This window comes from Chenopodium album, chromosome 26, assembly GCF_948465745.1.
Source record: "Chenopodium album chromosome 26, dcCheAlbu1.1, whole genome shotgun sequence".
Lineage (NCBI taxonomy): Eukaryota > Viridiplantae > Streptophyta > Magnoliopsida > Caryophyllales > Amaranthaceae > Chenopodium > Chenopodium album.
The window spans coordinates 11,309,406-11,329,269 of NC_137859.1; the positions used below are offsets into that span (position 1 = coordinate 11,309,406).

The 19,864-nt window shown below is 32.7% G+C and overlaps 2 protein-coding genes and 1 pseudogene across 6 annotated transcripts; 1 reads left to right on the forward strand and 2 right to left on the reverse strand.

Moving 5' to 3' along the window:
• Window positions 1-6,388: 6,388 nt before the first annotated feature.
• On the forward strand, window positions 6,389-7,272 carry LOC145616795 (vascular-related unknown protein 4-like). The gene is made up of 3 exons (XM_081671521.1): window positions 6,389-6,700; window positions 6,889-6,954; window positions 7,082-7,272. The coding sequence occupies exons 1-3, from the start codon at window positions 6,389-6,391 to the stop codon at window positions 7,217-7,219; spliced, it is 516 nt and encodes a 171-aa protein (XP_081527647.1). The 3' UTR covers window positions 7,220-7,272.
• A 3,288-nt stretch (window positions 7,273-10,560) lies between these two features.
• Window positions 10,561-16,490, reverse strand: LOC145617313 (uncharacterized). Of its 5 annotated transcripts, none has more exons than XR_014107704.1 (5): window positions 14,306-16,490; window positions 12,553-12,770; window positions 12,201-12,255; window positions 11,693-11,763; window positions 10,562-11,126 (listed from the first exon to the last, which is right to left on the reverse strand). XR_014107704.1 is itself a non-coding variant. In XM_081672005.1 (2 exons), the coding sequence occupies exon 1, from the start codon at window positions 16,285-16,287 to the stop codon at window positions 14,314-14,316; it is 1,974 nt and encodes a 657-aa protein (XP_081528131.1). In that variant the 5' UTR covers window positions 16,288-16,490; the 3' UTR covers window positions 12,278-12,770; window positions 14,306-14,313. The 5 variants fall into 5 exon arrangements, 1 of the variants encoding a protein (XP_081528131.1); XR_014107702.1 differs by having other exon boundaries at window positions 11,863-12,255; XR_014107703.1 differs by having other exon boundaries at window positions 10,562-11,763.
• An 889-nt stretch (window positions 16,491-17,379) lies between these two features.
• Window positions 17,380-19,654, reverse strand: LOC145617640 (L-type lectin-domain containing receptor kinase SIT2 pseudogene; annotated as a pseudogene).
• Window positions 19,655-19,864: the final 210 nt, after the last annotated feature.

Here is a 19,864-nt window from a genome sequence, read left to right on the forward strand (position 1 = left end):
GTTTTAAATTTGGAAAATTTGTTAATTATTACCTCAAAAAGAGAGGTTTTGTGAATTACTACCCTAAAAAAAGTTGTTAATTACTACCCTTAATTCACCTTAATAGCACCGATTACTATCCAATTGCACTTTCTGGTTACTTAAGATCTATAATGACGTCACTTATCCGATTTCACTACAATTAAATCATTTTTTTTAATCTAATTGTTTTTGAACCCACTCTACAGGTATAGAAGAGAAATGATAATAATAATAATTAATATTTTTGTGTATATAACTTTATCTGTTTTTTATTATTAATACTATATAATATACAAATCTTAAATAATAATAATAATAAAATACAAAAACAAAGCCGTGTTACTGAGATACCAAAATATTTTCACATATCAATGCCTGCATTGGGCAACATGGCAAAAGTTACAATGATTTTGTGAGCAAGGTTTTAGTTGAGAACGATACGTTTTCATTACGAATTCTCTTGTTATGATGATACTGATAGCGACGAGTCATGGTTGGATGCTGCAAAGAAACGTGAATATTTTGAGCTTGATCTGAATTTACTAGTAGAGTTTAATGGCGACGAATATATGAAGAGGTTGACATCAAATTATTGCGTCCATCTCTCCAAGAACTACTTATCAAAGAATGTACTAGTTTGGTGAGACATTGTATGTGGAATCTTTGAAGTTGAAGTCATTAGAAATACATGATACCGTAAATCAAAGTTTACATGCACAAATCTCTGAGTATTAGCATTAAAGCACCAAATCTTGAGTACTTTAGTATTGAACATGAAGTAACACATTATATGGCTGATAGTCTAACAACTTTGCTTACTGAGGCAAATTTTAATCTTTCGGATAATTTTGCAGATGTAGTTAATGAATTTAAAAGCCATCATAATATTTATCAAGGTATAATAATCTTAAAGTAAGTACTTTGAGGCTTATAATTTTTGTGGTAAATTTACACTCCCATAACTTTTTTTTGTCTATTCTTTGATGCTTTGATTTTTATCTTATCTGAATTTATTAGTTTTGAATTTGTTTTGTCTGAATTTATTAACCCATATACTCATCTATTTAAACTTTTTAAGACATAAAATAAGTAATTAAGGTGAACAGGGTGAAATCTCTATTAATAATGTTTAGCTTAGATGATGAATTGAATTTGATCTTGAGGATGGTACCTAAGGACTAAGGGTAAGCTTAATTATGCCTATTTCACTAACCATCGCAACTTTCTACAAATCATTTAGACTCAAACTAACAACCAAAAACACATTTAATAAAAAGTACTATGTGTATAACTGATCACTCGAATATGACTTATATAGATTAACTGATATTATGATTGAAACATGTGGCCAATTAGCTTAGTTACATATTCCTATTTCCTTTTGTAACTCTAGAAACATTGAGAAAAAAAATCTAATTATTTAGCCTAAAATGACCATCAATTCAAATAAGAACCCAACTCAATCCGAACAACTTGCATGTATACCACCTTCACCATGGTCCACAGGAAAATCGATATGTGAGATGGATTAACTATGTATTTGTATATACTATGGATCTTGTTAATGAGCGTTCGGGGGCGTTAGATAACTAGTTAATATATTACTCAAAATAGTAATCCGTACAAATTTAGAAATGTATTTTAAAATCACTCGTCGAATGGTGTAATTGATATTAATCTAGAAAATTTGTGAAAAAGGTCCTTTTAAGTGGTCGACTTTGTGAGGAAGGTCCTTTTATGGAAATGGCACAAAAGGTCCTTTTATCGTGTTTGAATTGGGGGGAGGGTCCTTTGACCAAAATCCGACGTTGACCAATTTTTTCCGGCCAAAAATAGTCACGTGCTTTAAATGAAATTTTTTTTCTTATTTTTTTCCCCTTTTCCCTCTTTTCCACCTAAAAGGAACTTCCTCACAAATTTTCCTATTAATTTTACATTAATATTTTGAGTATTAGTTCTCTTATCTAACGCTCTATACGCTCATTAGCTTTTGCCATATACGGATTGCCGTATACCAATTCTTAATACTCCATACTCACCAAATCTTAAAATGTTCAAAGACTTAAAATGTTCAAAGAGGGAGCAAAAAGTCATGAGAATTACAATCCCTAACATTTTTATTCATTTCTTGTTTAGTTTCGAGGAACTGACATTAAGTGTTACTGAAAGAATTAATACCTACCCACCCATTCATCAAGTAAAAATTAATGGCTACTAATTACAAAGTCATCACTGAATTAAATTCATCATAATAAAGATATGTACAATTAAGTTTAATACAGGTTTATATAAATTATCCCAAAAAAAGTTGAAAATACCTCTTCAAATTAATGAAGCATCTCATTCTTTGTTCGTTCCATGAAAATTAAACTGAACAATTCAAATTTAAATTTCTCAACGGATTGCTTATCGATTATCATGAATTAAATGATATTTGTCTGAGTTTGCGGCTTATACATGTGGTGTCATGTGGTACAGATTGTGCTTAAATATTACGAACACCTACTTCAATGCTAGCTACCTCTATTTGCATGTGCTTTTATCTTAATTCTTTTTATTTATGCATGTATCATCCTTCAATTCTTTTGAATTTTTCAGATTATCCCTAATGTCTTGAGTTAATACATACCCTGATACACGTACACGCAGGATTATTATTAGGCAAAAGCTAACAAAGGTCCTGAGAGTTGTGTTAGATAAGATGAAGAAAAGTAGAAATGATAATAAAATAATAAAAAACAATTAATAACAATGATCAACGCGTGATTTTGACATGCATTTTCAATTAAATTAATTATGTATGTATCATTTTAGAAATATGTTAAACTGTTATCTAATCAACGCCCAAATCGAGAGGCGCTCGTTAGCAATATCTATCCTTTTTATTAACTTTTGAAACTTGTCATTTCAAAGGCATGTGAAATATGATGTAGGGCCTGTTTACATTTACTTAACTGAACTCAACTGATTAAAGCTGAACTGAACTGATTGGAGCTGAATTGAACTGAACTGAACTGAATTGAGCTGAAATGAATATTTTATGAGAGAGGAAAATTAGGAGCTGAACTGAACTGATTAAAACTGAGCTGAACTGAACTAATTGGAGCTGAACTGAACTGAAATTAAGTACATGTGAACAGGCCGTACGGTTTTGGATAATGGGTAAATCATACAATGTGCGCTACGTTTTTTACTTTTTATGAGAATAATCTTAACTTGACATCAAATCTCACGGTTTTTTTGGTCTAGTATTTACTGTCCAGGTACTTGGAAGTAATTAGTAAGGGGGGATATGTTTCAGCTGTCTATTTGACACCATGGCGATTCTCTATCTGTAAGAACCTTCCATGCCTTAGTGTAATGTAGGAGATACATTCAGAAAAAAAAAAAAAAAAATGGTTTAACGCTATCAGTAGAAATTAAAGAATATATTACATTTATATTAGCTTTAATTAAGTTTGGAATTTTAATCAACTCGTTTAAAAGGAAGGGAAGATCAAATTAGCCCTAATAGGTCAACATATACATGATCTGCACCATAATAATGGAACAATATCTTTTTTACGAGAAAAATATTAGACAAAATCTTCAAGATTAAAAATAAATATAATGTGATTAAGAGATGATTAACAAGGTGATGATGATATGATGAAGATCAATGACTATATCATAAAAAACAATAAAAATAAAATCCTAACAGAAATGAACCCTTTACATTAATACAGGTTTATTATTATGTCACTAATGTCATGGATATTTTAGACAAGTTTTTTATTTCATGTATTTCTGTTGCCAAATAACCTACAGTAGTTAAGATAAGAATGAAGATTGTTATCACTCTTATTATCAGTATCAGATCATTGCATATAACAGTCCACAGAAGATCTTCAAGATTCCGCCGAATGCGGGTCCCGCTTGTAAGCTTGTCCTAGAGGAGGAGGAGGAGGAGGAGGAGGATGATGATGATCCTTTCTGGGATTGAGGATTGCAGATTATGAGAGGATCTGCATGATTTTTGACCTCCTACCTGCCCTTGATTAAATAAGCTTGTTATTTTCATCTTTTATTGTCTAATCTTCCGTCTCTAAAAGTTCTTGCTGTAAATTAAATGTCAGAGCTAGAAGAACTTTTAGATAGAGACGGAGCGAGGGAGTACTTGTAAATTCTATACAAAAGGTCTGTTCTGTTCAACTAATTTTTACTTATTTTAGTAAAAATAAGTTTAGGTAAGGAAATAATAAGTTTTGATAAGGGTTAGTTGATAAGGGCTGTTTAGTTTCAAATTACAACTTAAATAAGTTATAATAAGGGTTAATGAGTTCAAATGATATAATAACAAATAAGATACTATAAGTTTTAATAAGTGAAAATCAGGTAAATAAAACATACTATTCCGTTGTTATGTTGCCTGTTTTGTTTAAACAAATTAAAATGTACTTGTATCCGGTATGTTCATTTTGGGCTTGTTCAATTACCGCCTAATTAGTAGGGAGAATTACAATTTGTCAAAGTCACAACAGTTTATTATTTAGCATTTGCAAATGTGATAAGTTAATTTTCTATATATATATGTAAATGTATGTAACCCTTTTGACAGTATAAAACCCTAATGAGTCAAAATTACTGGTTATTCAATTTTTTTTCTTAGCCTAGTTCAATTTACGTAGAACATGACGTATAAAGATCCTAGATAAAGAAAAATACCAAAATGACATCATTTCAAGATTTTTGAAGATAAGTGACAATCTTCTAAAACAAATAATTAATCATATAATTAAACCCCATGTATATAAATTATGTCATTAGCTAAAAATATTTCACTGTCAGAGAATAGCTAATTCTAATTCCTTGACACTATAAAGTAGATTTTGATCTTGACACTACAATCTTTAATGTAGGCCATACTAATTAATTTTTAATTAGATGTTTTTAATGTTAATTAATGCTCATCTTAGAAGAATTAAAATAAAAAAAATCTCAATTATTGAATAGGAATCAAGTGGCAGCCAATAGCAAATTAATTGTCATTAAATTAATTTTTTTGGTAAGCATCTTGTGACACATATATTAGAAGAAAGGAGAATCTATTAATGTCCATTTCATAAGATATTAATATTATTTTGGTAAAATTAATTCAACCATTAATTATCTTTTGATTCCTGCTTAAGTCAATACATTATCTGCTAACTCCATATCATTGGATCATTACTTTTATCATATTTTTTTTCTTTTTCTCAAAACTAGTGACTCACAACTAAGTTGATAAATTTGACAATGATGACCAAAATGTATGTCTTCTTTAATTTAATCTAATTCAATTGATATTTTCATATTAATTCCTCTTAATAGGGTTTTTGCATCATCTGATGCAATACAATGTAAGCAAATACCGTTCTTTGTCTGTTCAAATAAGTTGACATAATATTAAAGAAGTCTAAATCATCACCTTATTATATGATGATTAAGTACAATATATTTTTGATGTCTAATAACAAATGATGGCCAAATTGTCACATGAAAATTATTATATATATCCAGTTCAAGGTTATTTTTTTTCTCATTTGATGATTATATGAACAATAATTATCAAAATGAACAAAAATTACCTTCGGTGTATCTGCACTTAAATCCCCGGCTTTCACTTGCATAACTTTATTTATAATTTAGTTTTATATTCCGCACCAATATAATAACATATTAATCAAACAAATGTTATTATGATCCATCCAATTACTAATGTACCAAGTCAGTTCCTCATCGGTTTAACTATCTCGTTAAACTTAGTGGAGTATATGTTTTTGAAAAACTTGATCATTTCGTTAAAAGTACAATGGTTATACCTCGTCAGAAATGTAATATATGATATTATTGGCCAAAATCACCTCACATATTCAAAACCTAAATAAGGTGTTGTATTTTGACACCTATACTAACTAGTACAACTATATTTATATGTATAGTCCAATTTATATAACATAATAATTAAGCAATTTATGTATGCAATGCTTTAAAGCATCCAAATTCCAAGTCAAATAAAGTGGGGGACCCAAAAGAATTATGACAAATCTGAGTTGGGACATAATATATTCTGAAACTATTGAAGACTAAATTCCTATCCCTTTCCTTGCATCACCTTATAACTTTAGAAGAACTTTCTTATTCTTAGGGCCCACTTTTTTTCATTCTCATCTCTTTTTACCCTTTCAACTTGCATTATTCCTCCTATATAAACCCTTCTTGCAACTGCTCCAAATTAGTCAAGCACCAAGAAAATAAAATTTCTAATTACATACCAACCCTAAAAACAAGTCCCTAATCCATACCCGATATATATATAGTTACCTATAGATCGAGAATATCGATAAAAATGGCTTACTCAATGATGAGCACAACAAATCACAAGAGAAGATGTATGTCCTCAACAAAATTTGAGGCGCGTGATTGGATCAAATTAGACATTGAAGATTTTATTAACGACGAAGATTATGATGACATTGAAGATAATAGTTCCATCTTTTCTTGTTTCGAAACCTCCTCAAATTATTCCGGTGGAGCATCCGATTTCCTATTGCAAGAGAACCGCGAAAATTTGATCTCTAAGAAGAGGAAAACAATGGAGGCGGCTTTTGTTGATCATGAGTTGGAAGATACTGCTAGTTCACCCGTTCAAAGTCCAAAGGTAATGTATACATTTATATAAATTAAACAAATTATTGTAGCTAGCTTATTAGCTAGGTATTTTCATAATAATCGTTACATATATATAATTTTCATATATTCCACGTATAAATTAAATCTTTGATGATTTTATTATATACTTTTGATGTATGTTTAAATTTTCTAACCGTTGTTCTTAATTTGTAATAGGTCAATCATTTGAATCTCTTCTACATGAAGTCAAAAGATGAGATACAAAGTAGAGATATATGCCAGGTAAATAAGAAAATCAAAGAAATTGACTTTTCTTGCATTGAATTTAATTTTTTTTTTTTTAAAAAAAATATTTATTTTGATGTCAAATAAAATTCTTAACAAGTTATTGTGCATTGATTCAATTCAGATGCAAGAAAATGGACATAATAATTCACGGCAAGCCGGAGATAGTACGAACACGGGTTCCCTAGAATCGGAACTACGAAAGAAGGGACTTTGCTTGATCCCTACTTCTATGTTGCTAAATTACCTCAGTGCAAATTAATCAATATTTGAAGATCAACTCTAGTTTGTTAATATTTTAAGTATGTAGCTCCCTCTTCATGGAATTGTAGATGTATATGCACTTATTAAGATTATTATTGGGACAAAGATAGATCGATTTCGAAGATGTCTAAGATGGGGATTTTGTTCATGTAATTGATCAAACAAAGGATCGAAATGTTTTAGGATGACACACATAATGTAAGAAATTGTAGGGAGGATAATTACTGTGCCATTGCATATTCTAGATCTAGTTATGTATAACATGTAAAATTAGGTTAAATGTTGTTGTAACTTAATTATAAGATACTAAGATTTATTAATATTAAACATTGTAAATTTGTAATAGATATTTCGTTTTTTTTGCATGAATTACTTAAGTGTCACATATTTGAAGTAATTAGTTTCAGATTCTTATTTTTTTCTAGTAGCTTTTTTATTTTTTATTTTTATTTTTTTATTTTATTGTGATGAGCTCAATTTTAAGTCGTCAAGAAATTTAACATTATCACCCAATGGGTAAATATTCATATTGAAGAGGGTTTTGAATGATCACGTATTTTTGAACCAGAACACAATCAACATATAATAAAATGTTATTCCTTCGATCCCTCAAACATTACCCTAACATGATAAAGGACAAAACTATCTACCGACTCGATCATAATACAATTACTTTTTTTAAAAATTGGAATTATGGTGGCAAATACCAAGGATTGGAGGAAGCACTGTGGATAGATTATCATTAGAATCTACTGTATAAGTATAACCTAATAAGAGAATCAGATCAGTATCAGTAGGTGGTTTCTTTAATTTAATTAATAGCTTCTTTCATTGATTTGGAGATCTGAAAATTTAAAAGTTGTGTAAGAGTTTTGAGAACTAGTTGGTGGATCTTTTTAATTTTCATCAAGTCTTGTTTAATTAGACCACCAAAGTAAAGTAACTCACCTTAAATGCATGCATGTGATATATACCGATTTGCATGCTAGGCCATTAAACCACCCAAAACTTATCTAATCAAATGTGATACATACTCTGTGTTTTAAATTAAACTCATCAGTTTAATAAAAAAAACATAAAAAAACATTAAAATAAATAAATTTGTGTTGATATAGAATTGAAGTTGTTCTCTTCACCTAAAATAATTAAGATATTCTACTCTCGTTCAAGGTCATGTTAGGTTTGTATAATTTGCATGATTAATTTTGTTAATGTATAGATTTGACTAAGTTTTACTGTATTTTAACATTAATTCATAAAAAAAAAAAACATTATCAAGTGAAATATGGTTATACTCAATTTGTCTCAATAATGTGTACATCTAGAATGTGTTTTTCATTATTATTTATTATACTATAGCATAGGTAATTTAATTAATTAGATGTTTTGTTATAAGTAAATTATAGTGTTAAAAGTTCTATAATAATCTGGATTGGTTTGATTTTGATATATTTTGAAGAGAATAAGCTCTAGAACTGTACTTGAGATCAAATAGTTCAAAACTTAATTAATTGAACCGAACTAAGTCGATTAAAAGCAGAAACTTCTCTTCCTTCCTTATTTTTTAATTTGCACCATTCCCTCTTGGCATATAGTTCAAGAAAAAAGTTAGAGAAAAAGAGGACAACATAATTTGGTGTATTTAAAAGACACAAAGTATATACAACAAAATACTACGAGTACTACATACATGAAACTTTATCAGATCAAATGAACATGTTACAATTTTACTCAAATTTTCAAATAGCTGGGTTGAATCCTCGACACTCTAACATAGGTATAAACACTACTTCAACACTACCTATTTAATCATGAAAGTTTTACTTACAAAATAGCCAAGTCAGACACGCACTTATGTAGATTCGTATCTCCATCACCACAAACCTCGTTTTCCCATTCCTCTTTCAATTATATGTCACCAATGAAAAACCAATTATTATTTGGTACGTACCAAATTCAACTTATTAGAAATCTGCCATTGTTAAATTGGGTTGCATGCTACGTATGTATGTATAACTTCTGTCTGACTCTTTAATTAGATAGATAGATGATGAATGCCAAGGTTTTGGTCATCATTTTAATTTTGTCAGGTAGCAATTTAATTAGCTAGGGTTCCCACCACATGTGGAACTAAAACTAGGGATACCACAAATTTATTTTATTAAATTATGTACTAATCATTTGGTTGTCCTACTATAAGGAAGCATTAATTTACCCATTTAAGATAATTAGCAACTTGTTTTTATTTTTATGCATTTCGCCCATCTTTCAAATTAAGTCAATTCTTCTTTTCTCTTGTTTTATTATCCAAACAAATTTGGATAAATAATAATGGAATTTTATTATTATTTTTGTAGTTGGATACATTATATATTAGTGGTTGATTGGTTGTGATTACTTGTATTAGAATCCAAAGAAACTTGGATGTATAATAATGGAATTATATATATTTGAATTTTAGATAGATAATTCTATATTAGTCTATGTACTTCTTTGCTTAGTTTTGTACCCTACCCTCACTGGTCATCAGCAAGCAACTGGTATTTATTTTTTACAATGTTATTAATTATATATAAGTATTTTATGTTTATTCTTTTCAATTTTATTTCCTAGGTTCTGTAATTAGCTTAGGTTCATTGGTTTAAGTCTTGCAACTTCTTTCTTTTCTAACTTCTTATTTGTGTTTTGCTCGGTCTCCAAAGTACAACTTTGACCAATAGTATTTTTAATTTCGTAATTTTGTATTACTACCTTTCCAAATGATCTTCTTACTTTGATAGTGATTCTCTCCCAAAACAAAGTCAAAATAAGAAAAAAAAAAAGTTAAAAAAAAGAAGAGATTGTTACAATTTTAGAAAAATTGATTTAATGAAATATAAATTGCAACAAATCTAACAATGTCCCGTATAATCGATAGAGTGATATGAGTAATACTTTACCGGCGTATTTGTTTAGAGATAGGAATTTAATTTGTGATCCTCATTGTGTATCACTTGTTTGTATGTTTGGTGATGGTTTTTCTTTTTTTTTTGGGATAGGGATAAGAGTGCATAAGACACCTCTATCAAACGGTCAAACCTGGTTGGCTTATAAAGACTTTAACTTCTTAAAGTGATGAGTAGTCTTTTTGCTCATTTAATTCATCTTCCTCATTTTTATTCGCTTTGTAAATTGATTAATGTCTCGTCAATAACATATTGATTACTACACATAAATACCAAAAACAAAACAATGAAAATTATAAATAAAGGAGCCACATAGCAGCAAAACTTTAGCAGGAATAACAGTAACTTGAAATAGACCTAGACTTGCTATGAATCTTGCCGTTGACAAAACCTTTGAAAACATACCAGATAGTCTCCCAAGTTGAAGAATTTTCATGTTATTAGCACTCTTAGCAGTTTGCTATTAATCTTAAATGAATGGTCTACAGAAAACTATATACAAAGGTATAATGACTTTACAATGCATCCTCATGAGAATAAATCCTAACAAAAATCCTTTTGTTCCAAACATCACGTCTTCGATGCAACTTCAACACAAGTTGATTTACTGCAGCTTCAATGTATACACTAACCCCTGTTCATTTGCAGAAGAATGTGATGCCTGGTTGTATCCGTGAAATTCAGCTTCCATGCAAAATCATACATCAGCATCAGAAAGATGAGCCCTATTTGTTAAGAATCTGTAATCTTCACAATCTAAAATAGCAGATTGCTTGCAGACAACTGCATCTCTTAATGACATGTCCAGTAATGTTGGTCCTATGCAGCCAGACCTTGTTACACAGAAACCATTCTACACAACTTACATTATTATTGTACGGAATTAATTTGAGCAGCTCTGCGGTGACCTCATACAGGCCACGGAAGAAGTAACAGTCCAGTTTCGAATTATAATGCTACCTGTAGAACAAAAAGTCAAGAGCCACACTTCAACATTCCAAAGAAATTATAGGAAGAGAGAGCAAGAAGAAATCTATCCATCGTTTCCCCTGTTGTACCAAAGAAATCTTTTTGTTACAAGAATGACAGGTGTATATTGGGGGCTCAAGAATATTCTAGGTGTGTATTTTCTTCCTTGTTACGACAAGGAGATAAATGAAAATACCAACTGAACATAGGGGACCAAATATACATCATGTTTCTGGTGCATATAGCAACAGAAGTAAGCTCTGTTTATGCAATTAAACAATATTCTCGAAGTCATGGGCATCAACAGGGAATAATTTGAAGGATTTGTTGGTGATTGGTCAAAAAAAAAAAAAAAAAAAATATAGAACCAAAAGTGCATTTAATAGCAAAATACACTTGAAGTCACTTGGCTATCATAATATTTTACCACTTGAATTGAGCACCAACACTTAAGGTAAAGGAATTGCTAAGTAAACAACATACCATAACATGGAATCCACAGAAGTTAAACGAGCACCAACACTTAAGGTAAAGGAATTTCTAAGTAAACAACATACCATAACATGGAATCCACAGAAGTTAAACCACTCATCAGCCTTTAGAAATCAGAAAGATTTGGCACAACCTTCTGTGAAGCAGGGATAAACACGCATCAACATCATATATATAAATGCAATAAAGAACATGTCTGTCTGAAACAAGATTCTCTACGTGTTAAGTTTCAGACCTACACACGTTCTCAATCCTCCATATGCAATAATTAGCAGTTTCCAAGGTCGGGATGATCTGCATCTTGAAATCTATCTAGAATAACAGCAATAATTGCACCTTTCAAGTTATCACTAGAAATAAAACATACTGCAGATTGAAGTTCAGGGTTGCCAATTTTCATTTACAAATACAATAAACAGTATGTTCTCTATAGTAATCTATGGCTCTATTGACAGAATAATACTCAAGATCTGATACCAATCATTCAGATGGAAATTTCTTGTCATTGTTATTTCTGCAGAATGCCTAGAATGATCGCATAGTTGTGGATAATAAAAGTACACAGACACTCACCAAAGGTTGAAAAATCAGCCTGAGAAATGAGAGCACCTCTAGCCTTCCAATGAAACTGGAAAGAAAGAGCCAATAGGTAAAGGTGGTCAATAATACAACATTCATGGGACTTGGGATAAGTATACTCTGTTTGGTATAAAGTAAACAACAATTGCAAAAAGAACAGTGTAGTTGATCTATTAAGTGAGCACATAAATACAGTTGGCATGAGAAATAAAAGTGAGCAACTGCTGGCAGGATAAGTTATCGCCAGAAAAATGGTTTATATCACAAATTGATGGAAGCCTCCTGAAGATCAAGTAAATTCAGGATCTTATACTTGATTAAGAAGGGGAAAGAATCCATATAATACCTCTAGATCAATGATCATTGAGGTCTAAATATCTCAATCACATGATTACATCAGTGATGCGGTAACCGTCTAATGAGCAGCCACTAATAATCTGTATCTCCAGATGAACCTGAAGCAACATGTACATGATAGTGTCCAGTTTCCTCTGAACTGATTCAAATAATCTGTCCAAAATTCAGCTGATGGACATTTTAATTTAATCGATCAGCTACAAGAACCTACAAAACACAACATCAAAGCAAGATCAGAATCGTACAGCACAGACCTTTTTGAATTAGAAATTGGAGAGGCTTCTTCTGATTCACATGTAAGAGAGAAACTTGGTGTGACATGAGAATGTTGTCCAAAAAAGTTACATTCATCAGCCCACAAGAAGACAATAGGATCAAATTTCAAAAAATTCGGGAAGCACTTTGATTAGCTAACTCATCTATGATCTAAATTCTAATTTCCAAAACATTCAGATTGTGTTTGTATGGTGGGAAAGCCCTGTTTATCAAAAGGTGTTTTTAAATAATGAACTGCTGCACTTCTTGAACACCTCAGGCTCAATTTACCTTGATTATATTCATTAAAACCTAAAAAATATACTTTGTATGAACTTACCCAAGTAGCTTGGACAATAGAACATTTTTTTTTTAATATAAGATATATTTATTATAAGCAGCAGACTGAAAGAGTACACAAAACAAAGAGGACAAGTTGTCCTCCAATCAGAAACCAAAATTACATATTTAATCCAGTTTCTTTAGACTTCCCTAATAAAGTAAATCTTAAAAGCCCAACCCCCCTCATTCTTAAAAATAAAGCTAAATTGACTTTTGCCCATAACAATGTTGAAGACAAAGAGACTACTGAATAGACCTTTGAATTCTGATCCAGCCACACACACCACATGATTGTCATAAAAGCGATGAGCCACAACTCCCCACCATATTCCTGAACTCTAATCGACAGCAACTCTGTGACTCTAAACTCACCCCTAAACCAAACCTCACATCATCCTGTCCCCATAATGTTGAGAGGAAGCTAATTCTATAGGAATTCAAAGGAAAAGATAACCCAACAATTCAAAGGAAAAGATTAAACAATAATGCTTTTATAACTGCAAAATTGCTTCAGAAACACTAATTACCAAGGTAAATTCACTTTAATAATGTGCTCAATACAAATATTTTACAAAGTCTGTTCATAGCAGATGCAAGTCCAAAACAACACATGTCATGACTGAAGCCTACAAATGATGGCTAGCTAGTGACAAAGATACTGCTAAGCACATAAAATCATATTCTCTGAACTAGAGTTCACAATAATCCATAACCTGAGAAATTAATGAAAAGCATGATGCAGCATATTTAGCAACTCCTTTATAGAAAAGTACGTTGCAACTAGTCACATGGAGTTAAAATTGTAGACAATGAATCAATGGGAATGCCTTCATGTTAGGCCAACACCAGCATGAGCATTTCTAAAGCAAAAAATTATTTTGCTAAGGACATAGAAAATAGATGTTATTGTGTCCTTAAAGAAGGTGGTGGGGTGAATAGTTTGATTTACAAATAAATTGAATAAGAATTGATTTTTTTTTAAAAATTTTTTAAGCCAAGCGAAAGCCGACCCCACTTATGGGACAAAGGCTTTGATTGATTGATTTTGAAGCCAAGTGAAAGCATAGATATCTAGAGCAAAATATAGAATTGAAGAAGCCCCTGAAACAAAAGTAATTATGGTAGAAATAAAATCTAAGTCTCACCATTGCAGTCAGTGGAATAAGTTAATCCTACACTTGTCCAAAGTTGCTATAGTCTTCTTATATTTGCAACAGAGCAATAGAACTCCTTTCCAGGTAGAAGCTTCAGGTGACAAATATTTCTGCAACATCAATTGCAGTATATTGGAAGCAGCTAAACCTCTCTGTCGTTGGCATAATCGTAAAATAAGCACATCAAGGAACTCTTTCCCATCTTGTGGTGGGTTCATCTTGTCTCTCAAAGCCCTCAAAAAAATGTCACAGGTGTATAGATTGGGATCACAACCTTGATCCAACATAACATTCAGAAGATCAATGGCCAGATATATTTGATTGCTGTTGCATAAACCATTAAACAGTATATTGTAAGTTACTACATCTGGCCGACAATCTATGCCTTGAAAAAGCATCTCATTAAAAACTTTCAACCCTTGATCAACCAAGCCAGCCTTGCAGAAGCCATGGATCAATGAACTATAAGCAACGGTGTCAGGCTTCAACCCTCTACCCAACATATGCCTCCAAAATGCCATAGCCTCTGTAAGCTTCCCTTCCTCACACAAACCATTGATAAGCACACTATAACAAACCACATTATGAAAACAATCAGTATCTTCCATTTCTTTCCAGACATGAAGTGCCTCTCGGCTGTTACCTGTCTTAAAAAACCCTTTGATCAAGGAGCTATATGTAAAAGGATTAGGTTTAAGGCCCTTATGGATCATCTCAGATAAAACTTCTTTAGCATCATTAGGTCTTCCAACACGGCACAAACCATCAATCAAGACACTATAAAGGACAATATTTGGACTAATTCCTTTCCCTATCACATCCTTCCAAAGTCTCATTGCCTCTTCTGGCTTTCCTTCCTTAAACAACCCACTGAGAAGAGAGGAATAAACATACACATTAGCTCGGAATCCCCTCTTTTCCATAGAATGCAATAATTCAGTTCCATCAACAGCTCTTCCTTGCTTAACAAGACCATTAACAAGAGTTCCATAAGTGATATCACTAGGCAGACACTTGTTTGATACCATGTGATTTAAGAGACTCATTGCTTTATCCAACTTTCCTACTGAACAAAGCCCATGAATAAGGGTGTTGTAAGTCACCACATTAGGATCACAACCTTTCAAGAGCATGTTCTCAACAAGTTTAGCTGCTCGAAGCATGTTACCCTTCTTACAAAGTCCATTGATCAATACATTATATGTCATTGGAATGGGATAACACCCCTCCACCTGCATCTCATCCAACAACGAAACTGCTTCATCTATTCTATCCGTCTTGCACAACCCATCCATCAATGTGTTATAAGTGAAAGCATCGGCAACACATTGTTGAGTTGGCATTTCTCTAAACAATTCTACAGCCTTATCAACCTTTCTCATCTTGCACAAAGCTTTTATAACCAAATTATAAGTTAACACATTTGGGACAACATTCATACTTCCAACAACACTATCATGAAAGTTCAAGGCCTTTTCATACAAACCCACTTGAATTATAACAGTTAATACAGAGTTAAATGATCGGACCGTCGGCTTACAATCGAATTCATTCACCATTCTATCAAACAATTCCATGGCTTTTTCAGGCAAATTTGATTTCCCATAAGCCTTAAACACTATAATGAAATCCCTTTCCCTAAAAATCCGACGTTCGCGTTTCATTCTATCAAATACATTCTCCAATGATCTAAATTCACCTGAATTTGCATAATTTTCAATAAGCAAATAAAAGGTAGAATCACCCAATTGATAAGAACCCATTTTCGGGGCCGAATCAAAAATTTCTTTGACAATAACAGGTTCAATATCACTATCGTTATCACTATCAATTTCATCCTCAAATTCTGATACATTTTGAGCAGGAATATCAGAAATGAAACAAGAAGAACGCAAAGAGTAACACACCAACTTACTTGAAATCGAATGTAATCTGGAATTGAGCTTCTTTAAGGCGAAACCAATGATGGGCATTACTCGCAAAAATCCAAATTGTTGAAAAACTTATTAGGGTTTATTCAGGATTTAAATTTGAATTCATTCATTCCCCTTAAATTCATAAACCCTAGCTGCAAATGTGACGGAACAAAGGAAAGGGGTGAGATTAAAGGCGGCAAATTTTACTGGCGGCGATTGGTGGGGGCGGCGGGGGTTATGGTGGTGGGGGCAAAACAGAGGGTGGCTTCACTTGGCGCAGGTTCAACTGTGAAGGAGGGGAAGAAGAACAGGGTAAACTAATTTGGAGATTTAAGGGTGGTTTTGTAATTGTGCATTCATAGGTTATACACTTTTTTTTTTTTTTTTTTTTGAACGAACATAGGCTATACACCCTCGAAAGTCGAAATAAAGGACTCTATTAAACCAACACCTCTCACAGGTTAAGTTAATCCAACTTCATATGTGAACGCTTGAGAATAAGGAAATTCCCTTACTTTCAAGCAAATGTAGTTGGTGGGGCTCAAACTCACCTTAAGTCACAAGGTGAATTGACTGGGTTATAACAAATACATAATAAAGTGCTTATTTTATTTTCTATTGTATTTGATGCCTCTCAAGCTTTAGTATTGGTGAATTGATGTACTTTCCTCTGTTTTTTTAAATGTACTCATTTACTGTTGACTCTTGTTTCTAGAAAAGTGAGTAGGTTTGAAAAAAATCCATAAAGTAAGAGAGAGTTAGAGAGAGGATAAAAAGGTGAGTGGGGGTATTATAAAAGCGATATTCAAGTCCAGAGTATGGGAAGTTAAGTCGGCTTACCCAAAATTACACGAAGTATAAAGTAAAAATGGGTAATCAAATACTTCGTAAAAACACCTCAAAACGGAAGATGTGAAATTTGTAAAATTGTAACTATTGAACTCATGATAATTGGATGTTCTTGTAATCTAGTGTGCCTAGGAAATTTGAACAACTTTTTTTCTATGAAGACCCTTGAGCATGTGATCTTGTATGTTTTCAGGTATAGATTAGAGCAGAAGAAAGGCTTACATAAAAACATAGTTATATTGCAAGTTAGATTTACTAAGAAGGCACATTGAATGCAGGTTTCAATTTCTGAAGAATAACTCATAATAAAACATGATCCACCATTCTTAAATTGCAAGTTAGAGTTACTTTACATAACAATATTGCAAGAACTAATACCAATTTATTAATAAGGTAGACTAAATATCTGAACTAGTGTTCTACCAGACAGTACTCTAGAAATACATTATTCAACGGCCACAATGAAGGACTGAATTTGAGCAAGACATGAGCCCGAGAGAGGCAGTTCCAGATGATAGTGGATATGAGCCTGAATTTCCCCAAACCTCTTCAAAGTAAATTCCGCCTTCAGTGTCGTATTCAGATGGTATGTCAGGCAAAGTTGCACTTCCATTAAGAAACATAACAGCATGCCTCATTGTAGGCCTTTCTGCTGCCTTAGGATGCAAACAGAGAAGGCCTAACTTTAATATAAGCTCCATCTCATTTTCCTGATAATTACCTTCCAGTGTAGGATCACTTGCCATATGAATTCTCCCCCTTTTCCAACAATCATAAGCCCAATCACTCAGGAAAAAGTCTTCTGCATCATTGTCAGACTGCTTTCCTGTTGGCCTCCTACCACAACCGACCTCAAGTAGAAACATTCCGAAAGCAAACACATCAGAACTGGTGGTAGGTTTTTGTGTTCTACTGACTTCAGGTGCAATGTATCCAATGGTTCCTACCACATGAGTGGTTCGAGGATTATTGTTATGGTCATAGAGTCTAGCCAAACCAAAGTCACCCAACCTCGCGTTCATTTCAGCATCTAACAGGACATTACTTGCCTTCACATCTCGGTGCAGGACAACTTGTTCCCACTCCTCATGAAGGTATAAAAGGGCAGAAGCCACCCCTTTAATGATGTTGAATCTCAAGGACCAGCATAAATTTGATTTACCATCCTTGTCAAAGAGGAACTTGTCTAAGCTCCCGTTTGGCATATACTCGTACACCAGAAGAAGCTCCCTCTTTCTTCTGCAGTAGCCTAGGAGCTGTACCAAGTTCCTATGCCTTAGTCTTCTTAAACTATAGATCTCTGCAACAAATTCTTTCATCCCTTGTTTTGAATCATGGGAGACTCGTTTTACAGCAACTTCGCGATTCATTGAAGGTAATACACCCTTGTAGACCTTCCCAAAACCGCCAACTCCAAGAAGCTCAGAGTTTTTGAAACCTTTTGTTGCTACATAAAGATCCTTGAATGAGTATCTATGAGGGGCGTATTCCTTTTCCCAAGGTTCAAGCAATTCTTCAAACTTTTTTCTCCAAAGAAACCAAACAGCCGCAACAATCATTACTAAAAACATCAGAAGTACAGCAAGTAGAACTACAAATATAATAAGCTGGTTTTTTTTAATCTGATGTTTGATTTTTGGTAGTGATGGAAGTTTAGAAAGGTCTAAATCTTGCGCTTTCCCATTTTGATTCCAGCTCCACCCTTGTATGTAATGACAATTTGACACAAGGCCGGTAGCAGAAGTGAAGCCGACATACATGGAATGAAGGAGTATGCTAGAAAGATTGAGGTGCTTTGAAAGTAAACACTTGCTAGGCTTTGGATAACTCAATGGAGAAATTGTTACATTCAATAGCATGTCTACCTCGTCGTATGCTATCCAAATTTGCATTGGTTTGCCACTATTAAGCTGCAGGGTTTTGTTCACCCTTTCTTTGTCAGAGTAGTATGCTGCTGAAGCAGCATCAACAGATACGAGGCTATTGACATCAATCCCAACATGATTGCCATCAATATCATCAACATCAGCATTTTGGACAGTGTCTAATTCTACAGCAACTATATGATTAGTAAGAAGGCCATCAGTGGAAGGATTAAAGAGTCCTATGTACGCGGATGGGAGTGTGTTGTTGAAGTTAGTAGTTGGACTAATAACAAAAACAATTCCATGGCCGGAATGATTTTGAACTTGAGGAGTCATTGCAAAAACAAAAGTGGTGGAAAATGATATACGATTTGGTCTGAAGGCCACAGGACGCGGGTAGAAAGCATGGGAAGTTTTGTGGATCGAGTAGTTTGTCATTTGGAGAAGACCATTTGGGAGGATAGTCGCGATTCCATCAACATGAAGTTTATTGATGGATCCTTGGAAACCATTGTATGTGAACTGTGTTTCATTTTGAGCTAAGGTATGTACAGCTAATACAAGAACAACTACAAGGATCATTGTTACTAACTCAAGATTCGGCATCAAATCATTAGATACATGAATTGAAAGAGTGTGTTTATTTCCTTTGCACTAAAGATTTGAGTGATGAACACAGATGAATTCAAATGAGTGATGCAAAATGTCTTAGATTGAATAGGAGTCAATTGAAAAGTCGTTTGAAAAGTCATATTGATGTCCTATGTTATCAAAGATCTGTTGACATGCATTGCTGTGTAAATTAGTTGTAGAATATTCAACATCCACTTGATAATGAGTTGTAAACTACTCTTAGGACAATTTATTGTTTATCCAACAATTGTACTTGACTAATGCAAAGAAAAAAATAATGGATCAAA